General features: G+C 40.0%; 1 protein-coding gene across 3 annotated transcripts in view; it reads right to left on the bottom strand.

Annotated features, from left to right (window-relative positions):
• NAALAD2 (N-acetylated alpha-linked acidic dipeptidase 2) overlaps window positions 1-21,223 on the bottom strand; it is a 55,463-nt gene that overhangs the window by 6,058 nt on the left and 28,182 nt on the right. For all 3 annotated transcript variants that reach the window (XM_062196854.1, XM_062196855.1, XM_062196856.1), the window contains exons 12-18: window positions 19,866-19,929; window positions 17,828-17,895; window positions 12,246-12,337; window positions 8,970-9,060; window positions 8,605-8,869; window positions 3,365-3,446; window positions 1,919-2,011 (exon numbers count right to left, since the gene is read on the bottom strand). In XM_062196854.1, coding sequence (XP_062052838.1) covers window positions 1,919-2,011; window positions 3,365-3,446; window positions 8,605-8,869; window positions 8,970-9,060; window positions 12,246-12,337; window positions 17,828-17,895; window positions 19,866-19,929 — 755 coding nt within the window. The remainder of the gene's footprint in view (window positions 1-1,918; window positions 2,012-3,364; window positions 3,447-8,604; window positions 8,870-8,969; window positions 9,061-12,245; window positions 12,338-17,827; window positions 17,896-19,865; window positions 19,930-21,223) is intronic.

The raw sequence follows: 21,223 nt of genomic DNA, 5'->3' as shown, positions 1-21,223 counted from the left end.
AGTGACTGGTTATGAGTCACAAGAGGAAATTCTCAAGAGGCTTTGTCCATTTTTGTATCATGTAACTGCACAGAGTCTGAAATTCCTACATTGAAAAACAGTTGTTGGGGCCGGTATTATGGGGTACTGGGTAAGGCTGCCACCTGCAACAAGTCCTGGCTGCTCCACCTCTGATCCAGGTCCCTGCTCATTGCCTGGGAAAAGCAGCAGAAAATGGCCACAGTGTTTGGGCCCCTGCCACTCAAGTGGGAGACCCAGATGAAGCTCCTGGCTCTTGACTTTGGCCTGACTCAGCCCTGGCCGCTGTAGCCATCTGGGGAATGAACCAGCTGAAGGAAGATCTCTTTCTCCATGTCTCTCCTCTCTCTTAAACTCTGACTTTCAAATAAATAAATCTTAATAGGACAAAATAAGATGATTTGCTTGTAAATTATAAAAAAAGCTAATGATTAATGGAACTTAAAAGAACACTAAAATTGTATAATATTGCTTTATATTTTTATATAAAGACATAACTATTTCAGTTGTAATCAATGAATAAATGAACAATTATGTTCTGATAATGTATAAAAAGAGCTACCATTTACTGAGCACATCACACTGCGCACTAAATCCTTTATGTGCCTTAAGTCGACCAATCTATAGAGCTAAACAATTAGAATCCCCACTTGGAGCTGAGGAACCTGATGCCTAGAGAAATAATTGGCCATACAGCAGAGCTGGTTTCCAAAAGCCTATGTTAATCACATTTATTTTAAAAGGTATCAAATGGAACTGTGTTTTAATTGTAACTTGTTGACAATCTGCCTTGCAGAATAGCCACTATTGCCATATTAATTCATACAGGAAGACCATAGAAGTGACTTACACTAAATCACATATCTGTAAGTAAACTACAACACAGATTTTCTGGCTTAAATGCTAAAGCTTTTCTAATTTCCCACAAGGAACCATTGTATAAAACAGACCTTGAGAAAAGACTATCAGGGTCATGCAGATAAGATTTTGAAAGAAAACATGATGTGGGGGTACAAATAGAAAAACTGAGTATTTCTTTGGGAGAATATGGCAGCCACTTTTCAAAACCTAAAATGTTATGGATAAAGAGAGCTAGACTGAGTTTATTTGATTTTGGAGAACAGAATGGGGTCAGAAGGAGAAACTGCAGGAAATTGCTCTTTATGAAGTGAATTTTCTAATTATATTTTCCCTAAAATAAGATAGGCTTTCTTGGGGCTGGCGCTGAGGTACAGCGGGTTAAAGCCCTGGCCTGAGGCGCCGGCATCCCATTTGGGCGTTGGTTCTAGTCCCAGTGGGGTGCCAGTTCTAGTCCCGGCTGCTCCTCTTCCAATCCAGTTCTCTGCTGTGGCCTGGGAAAGCAGTGGAAGATGGCCCAAGTGCTTGGGCCCCTGCACCCACGTGGGAGACGCGGAGGAAGCTCCTGGCTCCTGGCTTCGGATGGGCACAGCTGCGACCATTGTGGCCATCTGGGGAGTGAACCAGTGCATGGAAGGCCTCTCTGTCTCTACCTCTGTAATTCCGTCTTTCAAATAAATAAAAATAAATTAGAAAAAAAGATAGACTTTCTTATGAGACCATAAGATTCCCATCTGAGATCTTATAAAAAGCATTCATGTAGAAGTTTGAACTAGGTAAGATCTATAATCCCTTCAAGAGTCTATGACTTGAGGTTGTTAAAAAAAATTCTTTTCCACTATCATTTTCTGTTTCCATACACAGCAACTCAATAAACAATGTGAAATTTATTTAGGGATACTACATAGTATATTATTAGATGCATCCTGTCACCCATATACCTTTAGTATATATTTTCACTTTCCACCTTCACACAGACTTTGGGTATGCTGTTTTTGGTCATAGTGAAGCATTTGGTGTTTGTTACTGGTGTTCTCCTTACCTGTAAAATCGCCTCCCTGGTAAACCAAGGGGATCAATGAATGCTCTTTCCAGTAGCATCAATTGGTCATTCATAATTCTCACTGCAATGGGACTTAAGAACAAGAAATACATAATTATAACTCTTACTATGGAACCATGTTTTAAAGTAATATTAAAGATAAAGCATGGGAAAATAAACTTCTAAAAGCAATGCATTTTTAACAGAATACACATCAATACAGTAATGATTTACATTGTAAGTTAAATATATCAAGGTCATCTTTCTAATATTTAAAATAAGCAGAGGGAGTCGGTGCCATGGCACAGTAATCTTCTGCCTGTGGTACCGGTATCCTATATGGGCTCCGGTTCTAGTCCTATCTGCTCCACTTCCAGTCCAGCTCTCTGCTATGGCCTGGGAAAGCAGTGGAAGATGGCCCACGTCCTTGGGCCCCTGCACCCGCGTGGGAGACCTGCAAGAAGCTCCTAGCTCCTGGCTTCAGATGGGAACAGCTCCAGCCGTGGCGGCCATTTGGGGAGTGAACCAATGGAGGGAAGGAAGACCTTTCTCTCTGTCTCTACCTCTCTCTGTAACTCTGACTCTCAAATAAATAAATAAATAAAATAAGCAGAAAGATTTATTGGGAAATTGTTTATTTTGGGGGGACCACAGATTTATGATTAAAAAAACAACAACAACAAAGTGATTGAGGGTCTTGGAAGTTGGTAAGAAGAGCCAGAGGCATGTGCACACCCTTGATGGAGAATTCTCTCTCTCATTCAAAATCTTCAGATTGTCTTTTTGAGGAGCTGAATAAATTCCCTGGGCTTTTCTACAATTCAAGGGAGAGAGAGGCTAATCCAAACAACTGATAGTGCTTTTTGCCAATATGAAAGGTGGAGGAGCTTATTCTGATTAAGTTCAAAAAAATAAATGTGACATGGACATTGGAATCCATGCTTGCTACAAAATGTTTTATTTGAATATGGCCATTTAAATTATTTTCAACCTTTAAGTGGCAAGAACTTATATGAAATACAAAAAAAGAATCAATAAAAAGAATTTCTAAATCGATACAAGCACAGCATGAAGGAATAAAATATATTACAAATGCATTACTAGACATAGTCAGAATTCTCATCACACAAACACCAAAATATATATCTCTGATGCTTGTCTTGACATGAGTTTTTAGCTTACTATTCAGAGCATCACTCCTCAAACTTTAATGCTAGTGTAAATCATTTGAGGATCTTGTTAAAATGCAAATGCACAGTTCTAATTCAGTATGTCTTGGGTGGGGTGGGATAGTCAGCCTTCCTGACATGCTCTCAGGTGATGCTGATGCCACTGGTTTGCAGACATAATGTAATAGCTATGATCTGGAGCCGGATGCTTCTAGGAATGAAAACAGTAACCAGATTGCTTTTCAGGTGGCCATCTGAACCTACTTCTTTAACTTACTTTGTGAGATCAGCTTGTGTAAGTCTTCTATGAAAGTCTGAAGCGGCTTCCGAGAAGTTTTTCACAGCAGAAAATAAGGAGTCTTTTTTGAAAAGAGAAAAGTAAATAAGCATAAGTGCTTCACAGTTCACAACTTCACTTTCCTGCCCTCTCCATTCCAGACTGATATGACTAAATAGAATTTGAGACCATCTTTATACTAAGCCTTGTACAGATTCATGATAAGTATTAGAGAAAAATCACACAAAGAAATATGGTATGAAAATAAAGAATAGCTAAACTGATCCTTAAGGAAATAGTTTTCAAATGTCTAGGATATAAATAATTCTTTAACACATAATTTAGCAGAAACCCAGCAATTATTATTTATTCATTTGTTCAGTATGTATTTATTGGGACAATTATTTTCTGTAGACATTGGCTATAGATATAAATAAGCTATAACCCTGGGGTTTATCACAGGAGAAACCAGAACCAATTCTTGTTTTCAAATAGTGTATTTTACATCTTGATCAAAAGTCAACCTGTGGGGGCCAGCGCTATGGCACAGCAGGTAAGCCGCCTCTTGCAGTGCCGGCATCCCTTACGGACGTCAGTTAGAGTCCCGGCTGCTCCATTTCCAATCCAGCTCTCTGCTATGGCCTGGGAAAGCAGTGGAAGATGATCCAAGCCTTTGCGCCCCTGCACTGCATGGGAGACCTGGAAGCTCCTGGGTCCTGGCTTCGGATGGGCACATCTCCAGCCATTGCAGCCATTTGGAAAGTTAACCAGCAGATAGAAGACCTCTCTCTCTCTCTCTCTCTCTCTCTCTCTCTCTCTCTCTCTTTCTCTCTCTCTCTCTCTCTTTGCTTCTCCTCTCTCTGTGTAACTCTGACTTTCAAATAAATAAATCTTTTAAAAGAAAAAAGCCAACCTGTGACAAACTAATGTATCCAGAATGATACATTTACTGATACTGATACATACAGACCAGTTTTGGTCTTTTTTAAAAAAAGATGTATGCATTTATTTGAAAGATAGAGTTATAGACAGGAGGTGGGAGAGGAGAGACAGAGAAACAGAGAGCAGGAGAGAGCTTCCATGAACTAGCATATGGAAGATCTCTTTCTCTGTGTCACTCTCCCTTTCAAATAAATCTTCAAAACCAAATGTCTCAAGAACTGATTTTGCCATATGCTGTATGACAGTTTTTGATTAAGAAGGCAATGGGGCACATCAGAAAGAAGGAATATTGCTTTTTCTAAGAAAAGATATGAGGGTATTTACTCATATACAAGTACAGATACAGATTTAAAAAAAAGATATGTTGCATCGCCATCAGCGAAGTATACAGTAAGTAAAAAAAAAACCTCCCTTTGAGACCAAAGGGAAAGAAAGTTTTAAAGTGAGAATATAATTTTCCTCATGGGCATTGTCTACCTTAGAAAAACTACTACAGAACATGCCTGTGACTATAGACTTGTAGTTCAGGCCACCAAAGATTAGAGATGGGACACGGGCACTCCCTTGATTTGCATCGTCTGGTCTGCTTTAACACAAACCAGGAGGAAAAGAAAGCTAGGCATCAGAAGCAATGGGTGGCAGGCCTATTAATGGCTGATCTGTACAGTGATCTGCCCTCAAGGAGACCCAACAGGCCAGTCCACTGCAGTGGCTTTCAATGTGGTAAGCCTGGGCTTCAGCAGAAGTCAGCTTGTGAAGAGCCCTGGCAGCTCTGCCAAGAGTTGGATCACTGGAAATGGACCTGCCCTGGAATCGAAGGATGCCCAAGTCAGAGCCACAGATCTTATTGGCTCTAAGCTGAAAAGCCCTTCACTCAGCCCAACTTCCAAAGTGACCACTGCAGCTGAGGGGACAGCCAAGTAGGGTCAGCAACATTGCAGGCAGAACTGTAAATTTCTTGTTAGAGATGCCACCTGCCTTTACCTGGCCAGCTCTCCTCCCAGGCCAGCCAAGTAATGAAAGTCAACAGAGTGCCTTCCCCTAGGAGGTTCACACCTCCCTTAGGATATACCCCATGTGAAGAGATAGATAGGTCTGGGCCTCTTAACTTACAAGGCCTAAAGCCCAACAGATTATTATCAAGCCCCTTCTATCAGGTTCTATTTGCCTCTCAATCAGAAAAATTACTTGTAGCTTAGACAGCACCTTTCTTAGCTCCTCTAATAATGACTCTGTCCTTTGTTCTAGACCCTGTCTAGCACACTTGGGCCTCATTCCTTTGTAATCGTAACCTCTACTCTACCACCAATGGCTCTACTCCCAACCTGTGTGTACTGATGGTCCTCTTCCCCACTTAATGCTGTATAATTGTTCAGACCTGGTTAAGGCCACTCTTAGGATCATTGGTTACTATCCTCAACCTGTCTTTTATGACCTTGTCTAAATATGATCAGAGTCGGCAAACTTGGAAGGCTTCCATAGCCTTGGCAACTCATGACGACAGCCTAGGGTGGTTACTGGCACCATAAACTAGAGTGTCAATTTGTTGGGTCAACAACAGGAGCCACTGTGCGCTTGCTCCTGATGTGGGATCTCTGTCCTTAATGTACTGTGCATTTTGATTTAATGCTATAACTAGTACTCAAACAGTATGTTTCACTTTGTGTTTCTATGTGGGTGCAAACTGTTGAAGTATTTATACTAAATTGATCTTCTGTATATAAATAGAATTGAAAATGAATCTTGATGTGAATGGAAAGGGAGAGGGAGCGGGAGAGGGGAGGGTTGCGGGTGGGAGGGAAATTATGGGAAGGGGAAGCCATTGTAATCCATAAGCTGTATACTGGAAATTTATATTCATTAAATAAAAGTTAAAAAAAAAAGATATGTTGGAGAAAAGTAATTAACAGATCATACAAGGTCCTTAAGAAAGTATGCAAGTAAAATTAACTTTGTGTAAAGAGAACCCTGCCACTGTTACTGTGTAGATTTGGTTTCTTAATTGACTCATACAAACTGGTAAGAGGTAATTAACCTGGGAAATCAGCATTTAGGAAAGCAACTGGATGCTGCACTGCCACAAAATTATGGATGTGCATCGTGCTGTAGGTTCTGCTTATTTCTCCAGGTTCATCCCCCTTCATTTGTTGTGGAGATACTGCAGTAACATTGATGGAAACACAATGTCCTACATTTTTTAGCTTCATTTAATTACAAGATTATAGTACAATCCTTCATAACATCATAAAGATTACTGATCCTTATAATACAAAGAAGTCACTACTGACTACTCCCTATCCATTCCCTGTGCTCTTATAGTACTTTCTTGTGCTCTATAACTTATCCTCCACGTTTTTTCAAAGATTTATGCATTTATTTATTTATTTATTTACTTGAAAGGCAGACTGACAGATAGCCAAGAACCCAGATCTCCACTATAGTCTCCCATATGGGTGTCAGGGACCTAGGTACTTGGGCTATTAACCCACTTCCCAGGCCCTGTATCAGAGAGCTGGATCAAAGCAGAGTAGCCCAGACTCAGACACTCCAACATGGGATTCAGGCATCCCATGCAGTGGCTTAACCTGCTGCACCACAGTACCTGCCCCTGCCCTTTGCATTTTGTCTTTCCATAACAGTTTATGCTCTTTGAGGACACTACATCTTATATATCCTAATATCTCCCAGATAACGACATGGTACAAAGTAGATGGTATATATTTGATAACTGTTTAACTGTAGTATATACTATGATCATGAACCCCTAGAAAACTAAAAAGAAAGTGGTTACAATAAAACAGTAATAGTAGGTAATACTTACTGAGCACTATGTGCCAGTCACCAGTGCTTCCATGTAACAGTTAACTGGATTTCAGGAACAATATTTGAAAATGTATTATTTTTATAATTTTTTATTATTTCATTTAAAGCTGACACACAGAGAGATTAGGTAACTTTCCTAAGGTTACACAGTCAACATAGTATAGCCAATTTCAGAAGCTGATAAACTGCTTCTGATGAAGGCAATGGGATAAAATCAATTAGATTTGTGAGCTGGAAGACCACACCTTCCCCACGTCCCTAGGTGATCTCACGCTCCTACCTGATCCCACCTGTATGCCCACCTGCCAATCAGGCTACATAACCACTCCCCTTTGGAAGTAGATAAAAGGCCTGGAACACGGTGGGCCCCTCCCTTATTGCCCTTGCTGGGCTTGTTGCCCTTGCTGCCCCGCGCTTTTGGGGCACCTGCTCCCTGCATTCCTGCCTGCATGCTTGCTGCACGTGGCTTGCTCTTGGCCTGCTCTCTGCTTGGTATGGACCCAACTTAACTTCTAGACTTCTCTTTCTCCCCTAAATAAAGCCCTCACTCTCCTGTGCATTTCTCTCACTGAATAAAAAGCTTAAAAACTTACCACGTTGTCTGATCTATTTGAGCCAGTATTCAGAATTCTCTGAATACATGACAAGAGCCCATAGACTTATTAATATTGGGAATTACTAATAAGCAGGACGGTATCACTTCTAGATTCAACATCAAATGCTATCATATTTCACTCCTACCTTAACAAGGAGTGAAGAGCAAGCGGGACTAGAACCCGGCGCCCATATGGGATGCTGGTGCCGCAGGTGGAGGATTAACCAAGTGAGCCACAGCGCCAACCCAGCAAAAACATTTTTAAAGGTAATAAGAGGAGGGCCCACACTGTGGTGCCGCAGGTTAACAACCTGGCCTGAAGCGCCGGCATCCCATATGGGTGCCAGTTCTAGTCCTATCTGCTCCTCTTCCAGTCCAGCTCTCTGCTGTGGCCTGGGATAGCAGTGGAGGATGGCCCAAGTTCTTGGGCCCCTGCACCCATGTGGGAGACCTGGAAGAAGCTCCTGGCTCCTGGCTCCTGGCTCCTGGCTCCAGATCGGTGCAGCTCCGGCCATTGCGGCCATCTGGGGAGTGAACCATCAGATGGAAAACCTCTCTCTGTCTCTCTCTCTGCCTCTCCTCTCTCTGTGCATCTCTGACTTTCGAATAAATAAATAAATCTTTAAATTTTTTTTAAAAAAGGTAATAAGAGGAAACACATTTACCAATCCAATATTTATGGCACTAAATCAGTCATAGTGAATTAACCCTACATAATTCAGATTAAATCAGGTTCTTTAGTAGGTGTTTGTTTGGAATATTTGTCTAGAAGTCATAATTAGTAAGCTTCACAAAGATAAAGGATGAAATATGAATTTATTGATCATAATAGGAGATGATATCTTAAAGATTATAAAATATCTGCATAACTGTTTCTTACCAAATGATACTCCATATTCTTTCAATTGTTGGTCATGTTTCTTGGATAAATTATAGATACTTGTTGCATAATTTTTCAAAGCTTTTGCATAGTCTTGAATATTGAAAGGAATGATTGTAGAGTCTGCAAGCTCATAAACCAATGATCCTCGTAACTGAGCCACAGAAAGCTGTTTTTTAAATGTGGGATCATAAAAATTCTCTACCAATTCAAATGTCTCATAAATTGTGTGGTATACTGGGTAGTTGCTGTACTTATCTGTTTTCTAAAAAAAAAAAATTGTGGGAAGAGTACAATCATAAACAAACATTAAATATTCAAGTTATAATATATTATGTGATCATAAAAAAGCTAATATGGCTTACCCTATTCTTAGTGTAACGAGCTCTGCCTGAAGCAATTCCAAGTCTCTGAAAATAAGCTTCAAAATCACTTCCAGATCCCAGCTTATTGATTCTAGAAGTAGAATATAAACAAATACATATGAACACATACATACACACACACACACACATACAAATAAATAATACAAAGTAAATAGATGAGCAATAAATCCTGTGCCAGGAATAGAAGGGAATTACAGAGTACTTTTATAACAATTAGAAAAAGGTTAACTGCCCTCAATACACTGTGTTATCATACACTGGAAAGTTGCTGTGATAAACCTACAAATCTGCAAACAAACTGCAAATTTGAATACAACCAGAGTGGGGCAGTGCAACCAAAGAATGCAGCCTGATGTTGGTGCTTTCTTCCATGTTTTCAGCATTTGTGGTTTTTTTTAGAGGGGAAAACAATGAAGATATGGGCCTCGTCCTGGGAGAACTATAGTAAAAAATTGCTACCAGGATATCTATATTTAAGCCAATGAAGAATCTAACTGTGTTTTATTTCATTTCAGAAATTAATATAATTACAACATATTTCTTGCATATAATTAAGAAATCCATGTACACAGATATATAAGATAAATATACATAATATATGATTTAATAATATGGAAAATTTTTGTGATATTATGGTAAACTCATAAAACAGAATATAAAATTATGTATGCATCGAGAACATAATTATATATTTCTCAACTATTAGATTATTCTATGTGTATTTGGAATTGAAACCTTGTATATTTAAAAAAATGTAGTCTCCTACTTTTGTTGAATAAGCATGTGAAACTTTAAATGGAAATACATTGAAACTTTCATAGAATTAATTTGGGATGTGGAAAAAAGTTATAAACTGCTACCATCATTTATTGGTTTTAGAAACAGCATTATATTGGGGCCGGCATTGTGGCATAGCAGGATAAGTCACCACCTGCAAGACCAGCATCCCATAAGGACTCAGGTCTGAATACCAGCTGCTCCACTTAAAATTCAGCTCCCTGCTAATACACCTGGGAAAGCAGTAGAAGATGGCCCAAGTACTTGGGCCACTGCACCCATGTGGGAGACCCGACTGGAGTTCCAGGCTCCTGGCTTTGGCCTGGCCTAGCCCTGGCTGTTGCAGCCATTTGGGGAGTAAACCAGCAGATAGAAGATCTCTCTCTCTCTCTCTCTCTCTTTCTCTGTTACTCTGCCTTTCTTTACGATTTATTTTATTTATTTGAAAGGCAAAGTTACAGAGAGAGATACAGAGAGAGATTGAGATCTTCCATCTTCCATCTGCTGGGTTACTCCCTAGATGGCTGCAACAGCGTCAGCTGGGCCAGGCCAAAGCCAGGAGCCAGGAGCTTCACCTGGATCACCCACATTGGTGCAGGGAGGGGCCCAAGCATTTGAGAGAACTTCCACTCCTTTCACAGGTGCATTAGCAGGGAGCTAGACAGGAAATGGAGCAGCCAGGACTTGAACTGGCACCAATATGGGATGCTGGCATTGCAGGCGCAGCTTAACCCATTATGCCACAATGCCAGCCCCACTCCTGCCCCACCGCACCTTTCAGACGAGATCGGGCGCGTTCAGGGTGGTATGGCCGTAGACCCACCGCACCTTTCAAATAAATAAATCTTTTTGTTTTTTTGTTTGTTTGTTTGTTTGTTTGTTTTTGACAGGCAGAGTGGACAGTGAGAGAGAGAAACAGAGAGAAAGGTCTTCCTTTTCCATTGGTTCACCCCCCAATGGCCGCTGCGGCCGGCGTGCTCTGGCTGGTGCACCGCACTGATTCGAAGCTAGGAGCCAGGTGCTTCTCCTGGTCTCCCATGCGGGTGCAGGGCCCAAGGACTTGGGCCATGCTCCACTGCACTCCCGGGCCACAGCAGAGAGCTGGACTGGAAGAGAAGCAACCGGGACAGAATCCGGCACCCTGACCAGGACTAGAACCCATGGTGCCGGTGCCACAGGCGGAGGATTAGCCTAGTGAGCCATGGCACCAGCCTCAAATAAATAAATAAGTCTTTGAAAATAATAGCATTATAGTAGAAAATAAATGAATATAAAGTAAATTCAAGGAAGCTGCTCTAGCATGAATAAGGGCAGAAAAATATTTGTATAAAATCTAAATGCATTATAGATAAATAAAAATACACAATTTTGTAGTAACTGATAATATATTTAGAAGCAAATAATGCATTTTTTTTACTTCACCCTTATCTTTAAAGATTTATTTATTTATTTAATTGGCAGAGGTACAGACAGAGAAACAGAGAGACAGAAAGAGATGTCTTCCATCCACTAGTTCACTCCCCAAAATGGCTGCAAAGGCTAGAGCCAGACCAATCTGAAGCCAGACCCAGGAGCTTCTTCCAGATCTCCCATGTGGGTGCAGGGGCCCAAGCACTTGGGCCATTTTCTGCTGCTTTCCCAGGAGCATTAGCAGGGAGCTGGACAGGAAGTGGAGCAGCTGAGACTCAAACCCCTGCCTATATGGAATGCCAACGCTGCAGGCAGAGGCTCAACCTATTATGCCACAGCGCAGGCCCCTACTTCACCATTATCATTTGAAGTTATTGTATTTCTTTTTTAAGATTTATTTACTTATCTGAAAGTCAGAGTCACAGAGAGAGAGGGGGAGCTTGCATCGGCTGATCCACTCCCCAAATGGACACAATATGGCACTGCAGGTGGAGGCTGAACCTTTTATACCACAGCACCAGCCCCTATTTTATTCCTTAATGCATCTACTACAAATCTAAAGAAACTTTATGCAAGAGTTAGTAAAATAATGACTAACAATGTAACAAATCACTTTGACTAAAAATTTGCAAAACTACATCTAGGTTCTGTTGTAGATTAAAAGATATGGTTGTGCTAATCAGCAAAACAAAAAGCTGGACAGAATTCCTTTGTTGTCTTTGCTCAAATCATTGATGAGACAACTGAGAATTTCCATATCTGGAGACACGAAGGGCAAAAGGGAATTAATAATTTATCCTCTGGTAGAAACAATGCATAATATGGGCCTGCACTGTGGCGCAGCAGGTTCACTGTGGCCTGCAGCGGCAGCATCCTATATGAGTAGTGCTTCAAGTCCTGACTGTTCCCAGTGCACCTGGGAAAGCAGCGGGCGCCCTGGCTTCAGCCTGGCCTAGCCCTGGCCATTGTGGCCATTTTGGTAGTGGACTGGCAGATGGAAGATCTCTCTCTCGCTCTAACTCTGCCTTCAAATAAATATTTTTTTAAAGATACATATAAGTAATTTACCTGGGCAAATCTTTATTTTCAGGTGAAGGGTCTTTTTCCAACCAGCTTTCATAAAGAGATTTACTCTCAAAACCATCATCAGGGCTAGAGATCTGGGAAGACAAATCAAACACTAAGAATTAGGAGTAGAACCAACTAAATATGCCCATACAAAACCATATATTTGTTGTCATCAGTTTACTGTGGATACATATACTTATCAGGCTTGTTTATAGAAAAAAATGTGCTTTTGCAAATGGCAAGAAAAAAATCTAGCACAATATCATTTTCATGTATGATGCCTACTACTGGTAATTTAGTCAAGTGCCTAAGAGAGAATTTTGGCTTATTTTCATAAACATTTTAATAGTCATTTTTTTTCACAAATATTTCTTTAGTGTTGGAAGCTTATATTTATTGTAGTGGGATGACATTGGGGAAAACTTGGGATATATTATTTCTTTTAGAAAATTCTTTTTCTCTAAGAACCACAGAAGGCCTCAGAATAGCATAGATGATACTGGATAAGAAGCTGAGCTTGAAATTGTTCATAAAAATCCTTGTTTTATTGGACAAACAGAAGGAGTGGGGGAAGAGCCTATTATTTTAGAAAACTTTATTACATTTAAATAAATTTGAAATTTTAGGATATAAAAATTCCACATAACCTCAGATTCCTACTTGAGAATTTAAGAGTATGTATGCTTATTGTCTTTGCTGTGGTTTGAATATGTCCCCCAAAATTCATGTTTTAGAAATGTAAAGCTTATTAATTTATTTATATTTATTTGAGTAGGGCAAGAAAAAGAGACATCTTCTATCCACTAGTTCACTTACCAAATGGCCACAATGGCCAGGGGTTGGGCCAGGCTGAAGCTAGGAGCCAGGAACCTCATCTGAGCCTCCCATGTGGGTATTAGGGATTTAAGCACTTAAGTTTATTATTTTGATTATTTTATTATCTGCTGCCTCCCAGGATCTGCATTAGCAGAAAGTTCTATCAGAGGTGAAGGCAGGACTCCATATCAGGTACTTTGATACAAGATGCAGGTTTACCAGGTGGCCACTGTTTAACCCATCATGCCACAACGTTGCCCCATGTGTTGGCTAAATGTAATCACTAGTACTATGGAAGGTTGAGCCTCCACCTGCAGTGCCGGCATCTCATATGGGTGCCAAATCAAGTCCCGGGTGCTCCACTTCCAACCCAACTCCCTGGTAATGCTCCTGGGAAAGCAGTAGGAGATGGCCCAAGTTTTGGGACCCCTGCACCCATGTGGAAGATCTGGATGAAGCTCCTGCCCCTGACTTCTGCCTGGCCTAGCTGAGGCTGTTGCAGCCATTTGGGGAGTGAACCAGCAGATGGCAGATCTCTATCTCCTCTCTGCTCTGACTTTGCCTTTCTTTCTTTATTTCTTTTTTTAAGGATTTATTTATTTATTTGAAAGTCAGAGTTACACAGAGAGAAGGAGAGGCAGAGAGAGAGAGGTCTTCCATCCTCCAGTTCACTCCCAGTTGGCTGCAATGGCCGGAGCTGCGCTGATCCGAAGCCAGGAACCAGGAGCTTCTTCTGAGTCTCCCATGTGGGTGCAGGGTCCCAAGGACTTGGACCATCTTCCACTGCTTTCCCAGGCCATAGCAGAGAGCTGGATTGGAAGTGGAGCAGCCAGGACTCGAACCGACGTCCATAAGGGATGCCGGCACAACAGGCAGCAGCTTTACCCGCTATGCCACAGTGCTGTCCCCTCTGCCTTTCAAATAAATAAATAAATCTTTTAAAGTGTATTTACAAACATACACTTTTCTTGTTTTTCTCTACTCTGAGAAAAGCAGGGCCATGTGGTAGGCATACTGGGATTGTGATGTCAAAAAAGGTCAATTTTAGTTCCAGACTATCATATTATTGGCTATATTTTATTTCTTTGCCTATAGCTCTGATTTGTTTACAAAGAGACCCAAGTCAACTCCACGTGTGGAACTCTAAAATCAGTTTAGTGTATTGTTTCCACTCTTTGGACCTTGGTTTTCTTACCTGTGAAGATAAGGATAATGGTACCTATATTAATCTTAGCATAATATCCTTTTATATGCTCTCTGGCCTTTATACAGAGTTATTCCCAATTCTGTTCTCCTATTCATAAAAAAATTCTAAAAATGTCTATTGGTGTTGAAATCAATATAAATGTGAGGGAAATAATGTAATTTCCATCCCCTTGGATCTCATAATATAATATAATTGGGGATGCACACACCAGACAAATAAATATGTAATACCCAATTATGATAAGCAATTCAAAACAAAAGAGAAAATTGTTATAAAGAGATGTAGATAGGAATGACAAAAAGATGTGTCCTCAGAAAAGGCCTTTTCTTAGAAAATGGCAGTGAAATTTCAGACTGGACTCTAGCCAAGGTGTTAGGTGTCAGCACATGTTTTCAACTTGCCCTGTTTCAGTCTCAGCCTATTTATTCATATGCATAAAACTGTTGTGCTTATTGATAACACAGGCCCTCAACAGATTTTAAGTAAAAGGTGAAAGTGGCGACCCCACCTCCTGCCACAGTGATGGCAGGGCTGGGGAACAATAACTTGTCCTGTTGCTTAGAGTGGATGAGATGGATGAAGTCCACAGCTTAGAAAAAGTCTCTTAGAAAAAGCCACTCCACAGGGACATTCCCATCCTCACCAACACATTGTGGCTGCAGAGATGGTCTATTCATCTCAAGCGAGCTGGCTTGGTTCTACTCTCTTCTCTGTTCTTGCTAATTTGCAGTAGCTGAGATTATACTGCAGTTTAAACATCCAGGTCGGATTGAATTCCCAGAAAAACCTTCCTCATTTACTGGAATTGTACTGTCAGTCTAGTTCTACCCAGAACTGCTTCACTTTCGCCTGCATAGTTTACAGTAGTCTTACCTGCCATCACTAAATGCATTGTCAAAACTAGTAGACATTCTCCGATGTGTTAACACTTTGCTCTATTTCTTGCTCCATCAGACACCTGATCTTAAATCTAAGCCCACTGCCTCACTCCTACCCTCCCCAATGTTGCCTACTTAGGGTTGAAAAAACTGTTAATAATCAGTTTGTAGGAAAGTAAAAACTTTTTTTCTCTGGTCCTGGTATGGCCACAGATAAACATTTGCTTTTGTTCAAAGAAACACAAACCTCTCTTCCTTATCAGCCCTCAAATTCTCATCTCTGACATCAAAGGCTGCTCTTTACAACCTCTCTAGGACAACAGAGTTCCTAAATGCAGATCCTGAAAAGTGGTCTCCCAAAAAGGGTTTTTCTTACTGATTGATTTTTATATAAGGTGATTTTATGGGATATTCTAATGAAAGAATAGAGGACATAAACTACTGAAGATGGTGAGAGTGTTTTGATGAGGATAATGAGACCACTTTTGCTTAGTTTTTAAAGATAATTAGCGGGGCCAGCACTGTGGCGTAGCAAGCAAAGCCGCCGCCTGCAGTGCCGGCATCCCATGTGGGTGCCAGTTCGAGTCCCAGCTGCTGTACTTCCTGTCCAGCTCTCTGCTATGGCCTGGGAAAGCACTGGTAGATGGCCTAACACTGTGGGACCCTGCACCCATGTGGGAGACCTGCAAGAAGCTCCTGGCTTCAGATGGGCACAGCTCTGGCCATTGCGGCCAATTGGGGAGTGAAGCAGCAGATGGAAGCCCTCTCTCTCTGCCTCTCCTTCTCTCTCTGCCTCTCTTTCTCTCTCTGTGTACCTCTGACTTACAAATAAATAAATAAATCTTTTTAAAAAATAAAGATAATTAGCAAAAAAAAGGAAGGAGCAAGAATAAGGGAGATTAGGAAATAGTACCTAGAGAAAAGTGATACCTTCTTTACACTATTGTCTAACACAGGCTTAGAAGCAAACATTTATGTAAGTAAATTCTATAGCAGACAACTAAATTAAGTATATAGATATTAAAAGAGCAGATTATGTAATTTCTAGAGATTCAGCATGCCCTAGTTTTTCAGCATATTGTTTACATTTATAGCATTTAAAATTCCTATGGAAAAGCAAACATGCAGAATGATTTGCATTTTGACTTTAGACTTAATACTATTAAATCTTTTCACTACTCTGACTTACACTAGTTAACAACCTTGTTTCAAGTTCTTTCATAATCGGGGCCAGTGTTTGGAGTAGCAGGTTAAGCTGCAGCTTTCAATGCCTGCATCCCACATCAGAGTGCTGGTTCTAGTCCCAGCAGTTCCACTTCCAATCCAGATCCCTGCTAATGTTTCTGGGAAGGCAGCAGAAGATAACACAAGTATGTGAGCCCCTGCCACCAACGTGGCAGACAGGGATGGAGCTCTTCGCTCCTGATTTTGGCTTGGCCCAGACCTGGCAGTTGTGGCCACTTGATTATTGAACTAGCAGATGGAAGAACTCGCTCTCTCTCTGTTGCACTACCTTTCAAATAATTAATTAATTTTTTTTTCATAATTTCTCTACCATCAGATTCCTAAACTCCTTGGCCTCTTTCATACCCTTTCTCTTATATTTTCCAGATCTTACACTTAGGCCATCTGAGCTACATTCTGGTCAGGAAATATGCTCTTTTATTTCTTCTTCTTTTTTTTCCTTCTTAGAATGAACTTTCCCTTATACATCCTTCCATTTGATAGTCTGAGTATTAATTATTCTGTTAGCCTCTTATGCTTCCCAACTTCCCCTGGATATCCTGAGATTTTAGATTCTCTATTCCATAACTGTTATATATAATTGCATACAGTGGCAATTGCTCTAGTGAGTTGTAATCTTCCACTCCCCCCCAGATTAAAAATATTTTGATTCAATGACCTTGTCCTGTTATCATTTTTGCAGCTAGAATTCATTTTACAGGCCCTGACAAATAGTAACCACTCAATGAATATTTGTTGAGTAAATGAGTAGTCAAAGCAATCTTTGAACTCAATGCTTTTTTATTCCAGTTCAGTGTTCCTTCCACTACATCAAAGTACCTCTGTCAGGTTAACATTATATACCCTATATATTATACCTACATGAACAATTATTATTTTTTTTTGACAGGCAGAGTGGACAGTGAGAGAGAGAGAGACAGAGAGAAAGGTCTTCCTTTGCCATTGGTTCACCCTCCAATGGCCACTGCGGCCGGCGCACCGCGCTGATCTTAAGCCAGGAGCCAGGTGCTTCCCCTGGTCTCCAAAGGGGTGCAGGGCCCAAGCATGTGGGCCATCCTCCACTGCACTCCCGGGCCACAGCAGAGAGCTGGCCTGAAAGAAGGGCAACCGGGACAGAATCTGGTGCCCCGACCGGTACTAGAACCCGGTGTGCTGGCGCCACAAGGTGGAGGATTAGCCTATTGAGCCACGGCGCCGGCCATACATGTACAATTATTAATAAGCACTATTGCTAGAACAATGAGACTGATGACACTATCTTCATAATTATGTAACATATGTAAACAGTGCATTAAAGGTTTGGTTTTTACTTGTTATTTATATAGTTAGATTCTGTCACTAGTTTCAAAATAAGTGCCTTTGAATAAGTGGGGAAGAAAATGTTATTCATTTATCTATACATCAAAGAACATATTAAGATAGGCGTCTTTATGTACCTCTTTTGTCAGTTTATACACCAATTGGTAAAGAAGGGGTGTACAGTCAACTCTTAGAGTATAATTGCCTGAAAATAAATAAAACATAGAGTATTGTTACACACTTCCAGATGAAATACCAACTATATTTAATTCTAATTTGCTTTCTAATTTTCAACAAGACCTAATAGTCTTCAAATTGAAGCCACCATTCCCAAGGACCAAAACGGGATGGGAATAGTTCTTCTTGATAGACTATAGCACATATTTTGCACAGAAGGTGGTCCAGGCAGATTCTAGTTGCTAAGACAGCAGCTCTCATAGTGATTATAAGGTCCTCTTAAACACAGAAGCTCTTAAGTTGACTTTGGCAAAGGAAGTGGTAGGGCTGCCACATTCCTTCCTTATTCTTTCATTCAATTCAACAGTACATAGTAATACGTCACACATGAACATGTCATATAACTATGTTCTGATACTTATCTAGAAATAATCACAATGCAATTGAAAGTCTAGAGACACAAAGGTCATATATCAGACTCAAAAGAAAGTTTGTAGTTTGAGCTTATTTCAAATTCATTCCAATAAAAAAAGGAAATATTTCTGTATGACATATTCTGTGAAATCCTTCTTCTGAAATATTTTAGCAAATTTATTTAACATCTCCATAGAAAGGATGTGGTTAATACTGAAGTTTTAAATAGTGAGCATACCAAAAAAATCACTAGCAACATGAACTCATGGCTTGGTTATGAATCATATTGATTCATATGAATGTAATTTTTAAATTTTTTTTCAACTTTTATTTAATAAATATAAATTTCCAAAGTACAACTTTTGAAGTATAGCAGCTTTTCCCCCCATAACCTCCCTCCCACCCACAACCATCCCATCTCCAGATCCCTCTCCCATTCCATTCACATCAAGATTCATTTTCAATTATCTTTATATACAGAAGATCAACTTAGCATATACTAAGTAAAGATTTCAACAAACTGCACCCACAAAGATACACAAAGTATAGAGTACTATTTGAGTAGTAGTTTTACCATTAATTCATATAGTACAACACATTAAGGGCAGAGGTCCTACATGGGGAGCAGGTGCACAGTGACTCCCGTTGTTGATTTAACAACTGACACTCTTATTTATGATGTCAATAATCACCCAAGGCTCTTGTCATGAGCTGCCAAGGCTATGGAAGCCTCTTGAGTTCACCAACTCTGATCTTATTTAGACAAGGCCATAGTCAAAGTAGAAGTTCTCTCCTCTTTTCAGAGAAAGGTACTGCCTTCTTTAATGGCCCATACTTTCCGCTGGGATCTCACTCACAGAAATCTTTCATTTAGGTCATTTTTTTTTTTTTTTGCCACAATGTCTTGGCTTCATATAAACGTAATTATTTTCTCTGTGCTAAAATGGAAAATTATTGCCAAGGATATCTGAAGCAGTTAATCTTTAGTCATTTACAGGCTAAAAGGATATTAACCACCTTAATCAATTAAGTCCCAAGTTTTCAATTCTAGGATTATTTCAATGACATTCAATTATAGGATTATTTCAAAGTTACCATAAATGGTATATTTCTTGCTCAATTTAAGTCTTCATATGTCATATGTATATATAACAATAAAACATAACATTAATAAGTCACATAAAATAAAAATTCTTTAACATTTTCTATTTATTTTATTTATTTGAAAGGCAGACAGAGTGTGTGCTCACAGACAGACAGGAAGCAAAGAGATCTCCTATCTGTGGTTCACAACTCAAATGCCTGCAACAGTGGGAGCTGGATCAGGCCAAAGTCAGGAGCTGGGAAATCAATTTGGTTGTCCCACTTGAGTGGTAAGACTCAACCATTTGAGCCAGCACCTTCTTCTACCAAGGGTGTTCATTAACATGAAGCTGAAATCAAGAGTGAAGCTGGGACTCAAACCCAGTTGCTCTGATATTGGGTGCAGATGTCCCACACAGTGTCTTAATCACTATGCCCAATGTCCACCCTGAAACAAAATTTAACTTTTGATAATTTATTTTAAATTAAAATGTAAGTTACCTTCTATAGATGAATCTGAGTTGATATAAGCAATGCTTCTCTCCTGGAGTATTTTTGCATTTTCCTACAGTTAAAGCAAAATTGTTATTTTATTCACAGTATTTATAATTGTGAAATATAAGCAAAATAATTTTGTGAAGAAGTATATAGAAAGTACCCTCATGAATCAAATACTTGTACCTACCTGAGACTATAATTTCTTAAAAAAATGCTTATAGCTTGTTGACTGACATTAATGCAATTAAGAAAGTATCATGAAAGATTGGCTACAGTTTATAGGAACAGCAGAGAGTTTCAAAGCAAGTATTTTCAAAATATGGCTCCTTGGGGCTGGCGCTGTAGTGCAGCGGGTTAACACCCTGGCCTGAGGTGCCGGCATCCCATATGGGTGCTGGTTCAAGACCCGGCTGCTCCATTTCTGATCCAGCTCTCTGCTATGGCCTGGGAAAGCAGCAGAGGATGGCCCAAGTCTTTGGGTCCCTGCACCCACGTGGGAGACCCAGAAGAAGCTCCTGGCTCCTGGCTTTCAATCAGCACAGCTCCGGCCCTTGTGGCCATCTGGGGAATGAACCAGTGGATGGAAGACCTCTCTCTCTCTCTCTCTCTCTCTCTCTCTCTCTCTCTCTCAATGCCTCTCCTCTCTCTGGGTAACTCTTTCAATTATATAAATGAATTTTTAAAAGAAAATGGCTCCTTGATTCTCTCCATCAGCATATGCAAAGATGAGGTCCCCAGATTTTGGGGCCAGCCCCCAACTAATGAATCAGAATTACTCATAGTAAGGCTTAGAAATCTGTATTTTCTAACAGAGGTCCCTGGTGATCAATCTTTATGTACACTGAACTTTGAGATCCACTATGGGGATATACAAGTAAAGTTATCATTTTAATGGTGATAAATAAAAAATTTCCACTGATCTAAATTTATTCAAAAAGTGAAGAAGTAAAATAATGTAAAGAGGATTAGAGGACAGGGACAATTAGAGGGATTAAAGGAGGGACAGATTAGAACAAAACCAAGACTCTCTCTCTCTCTCACACACACACACACACGTGCACAAATATACAGATTCAAGAAAAATAGACTAAAGTAGTCACACAGATGTGAACATGATGCTTCCATTTTACTAGATATAAGGTCATAATTTACATTATAATAGGTTTATAGTGAAAATGAAGAAGCTAAATATAATAAAGAATCTGCTATCTGGTAGTAGAAAACTAGAAAGAGTATTGAAATTGTCTTTTAATCCACATGTATGTAAATTAATGAAAAACATGCTTATTAATTTTACCTTAGATTTTTAAATCTTTATTTTAATCTGCTGAAATTTAAAAAAAATAGATGTATGCATGTGT

This window comes from Lepus europaeus, chromosome 7 (genome assembly GCF_033115175.1).
Source record: "Lepus europaeus isolate LE1 chromosome 7, mLepTim1.pri, whole genome shotgun sequence".
NCBI classification, from domain to species: Eukaryota; Metazoa; Chordata; class Mammalia; order Lagomorpha; family Leporidae; genus Lepus; species Lepus europaeus.
The sequence above is the reverse complement of the archived record's forward strand: the minus strand, read 5'-3'. Positions and strand labels throughout refer to the sequence as shown.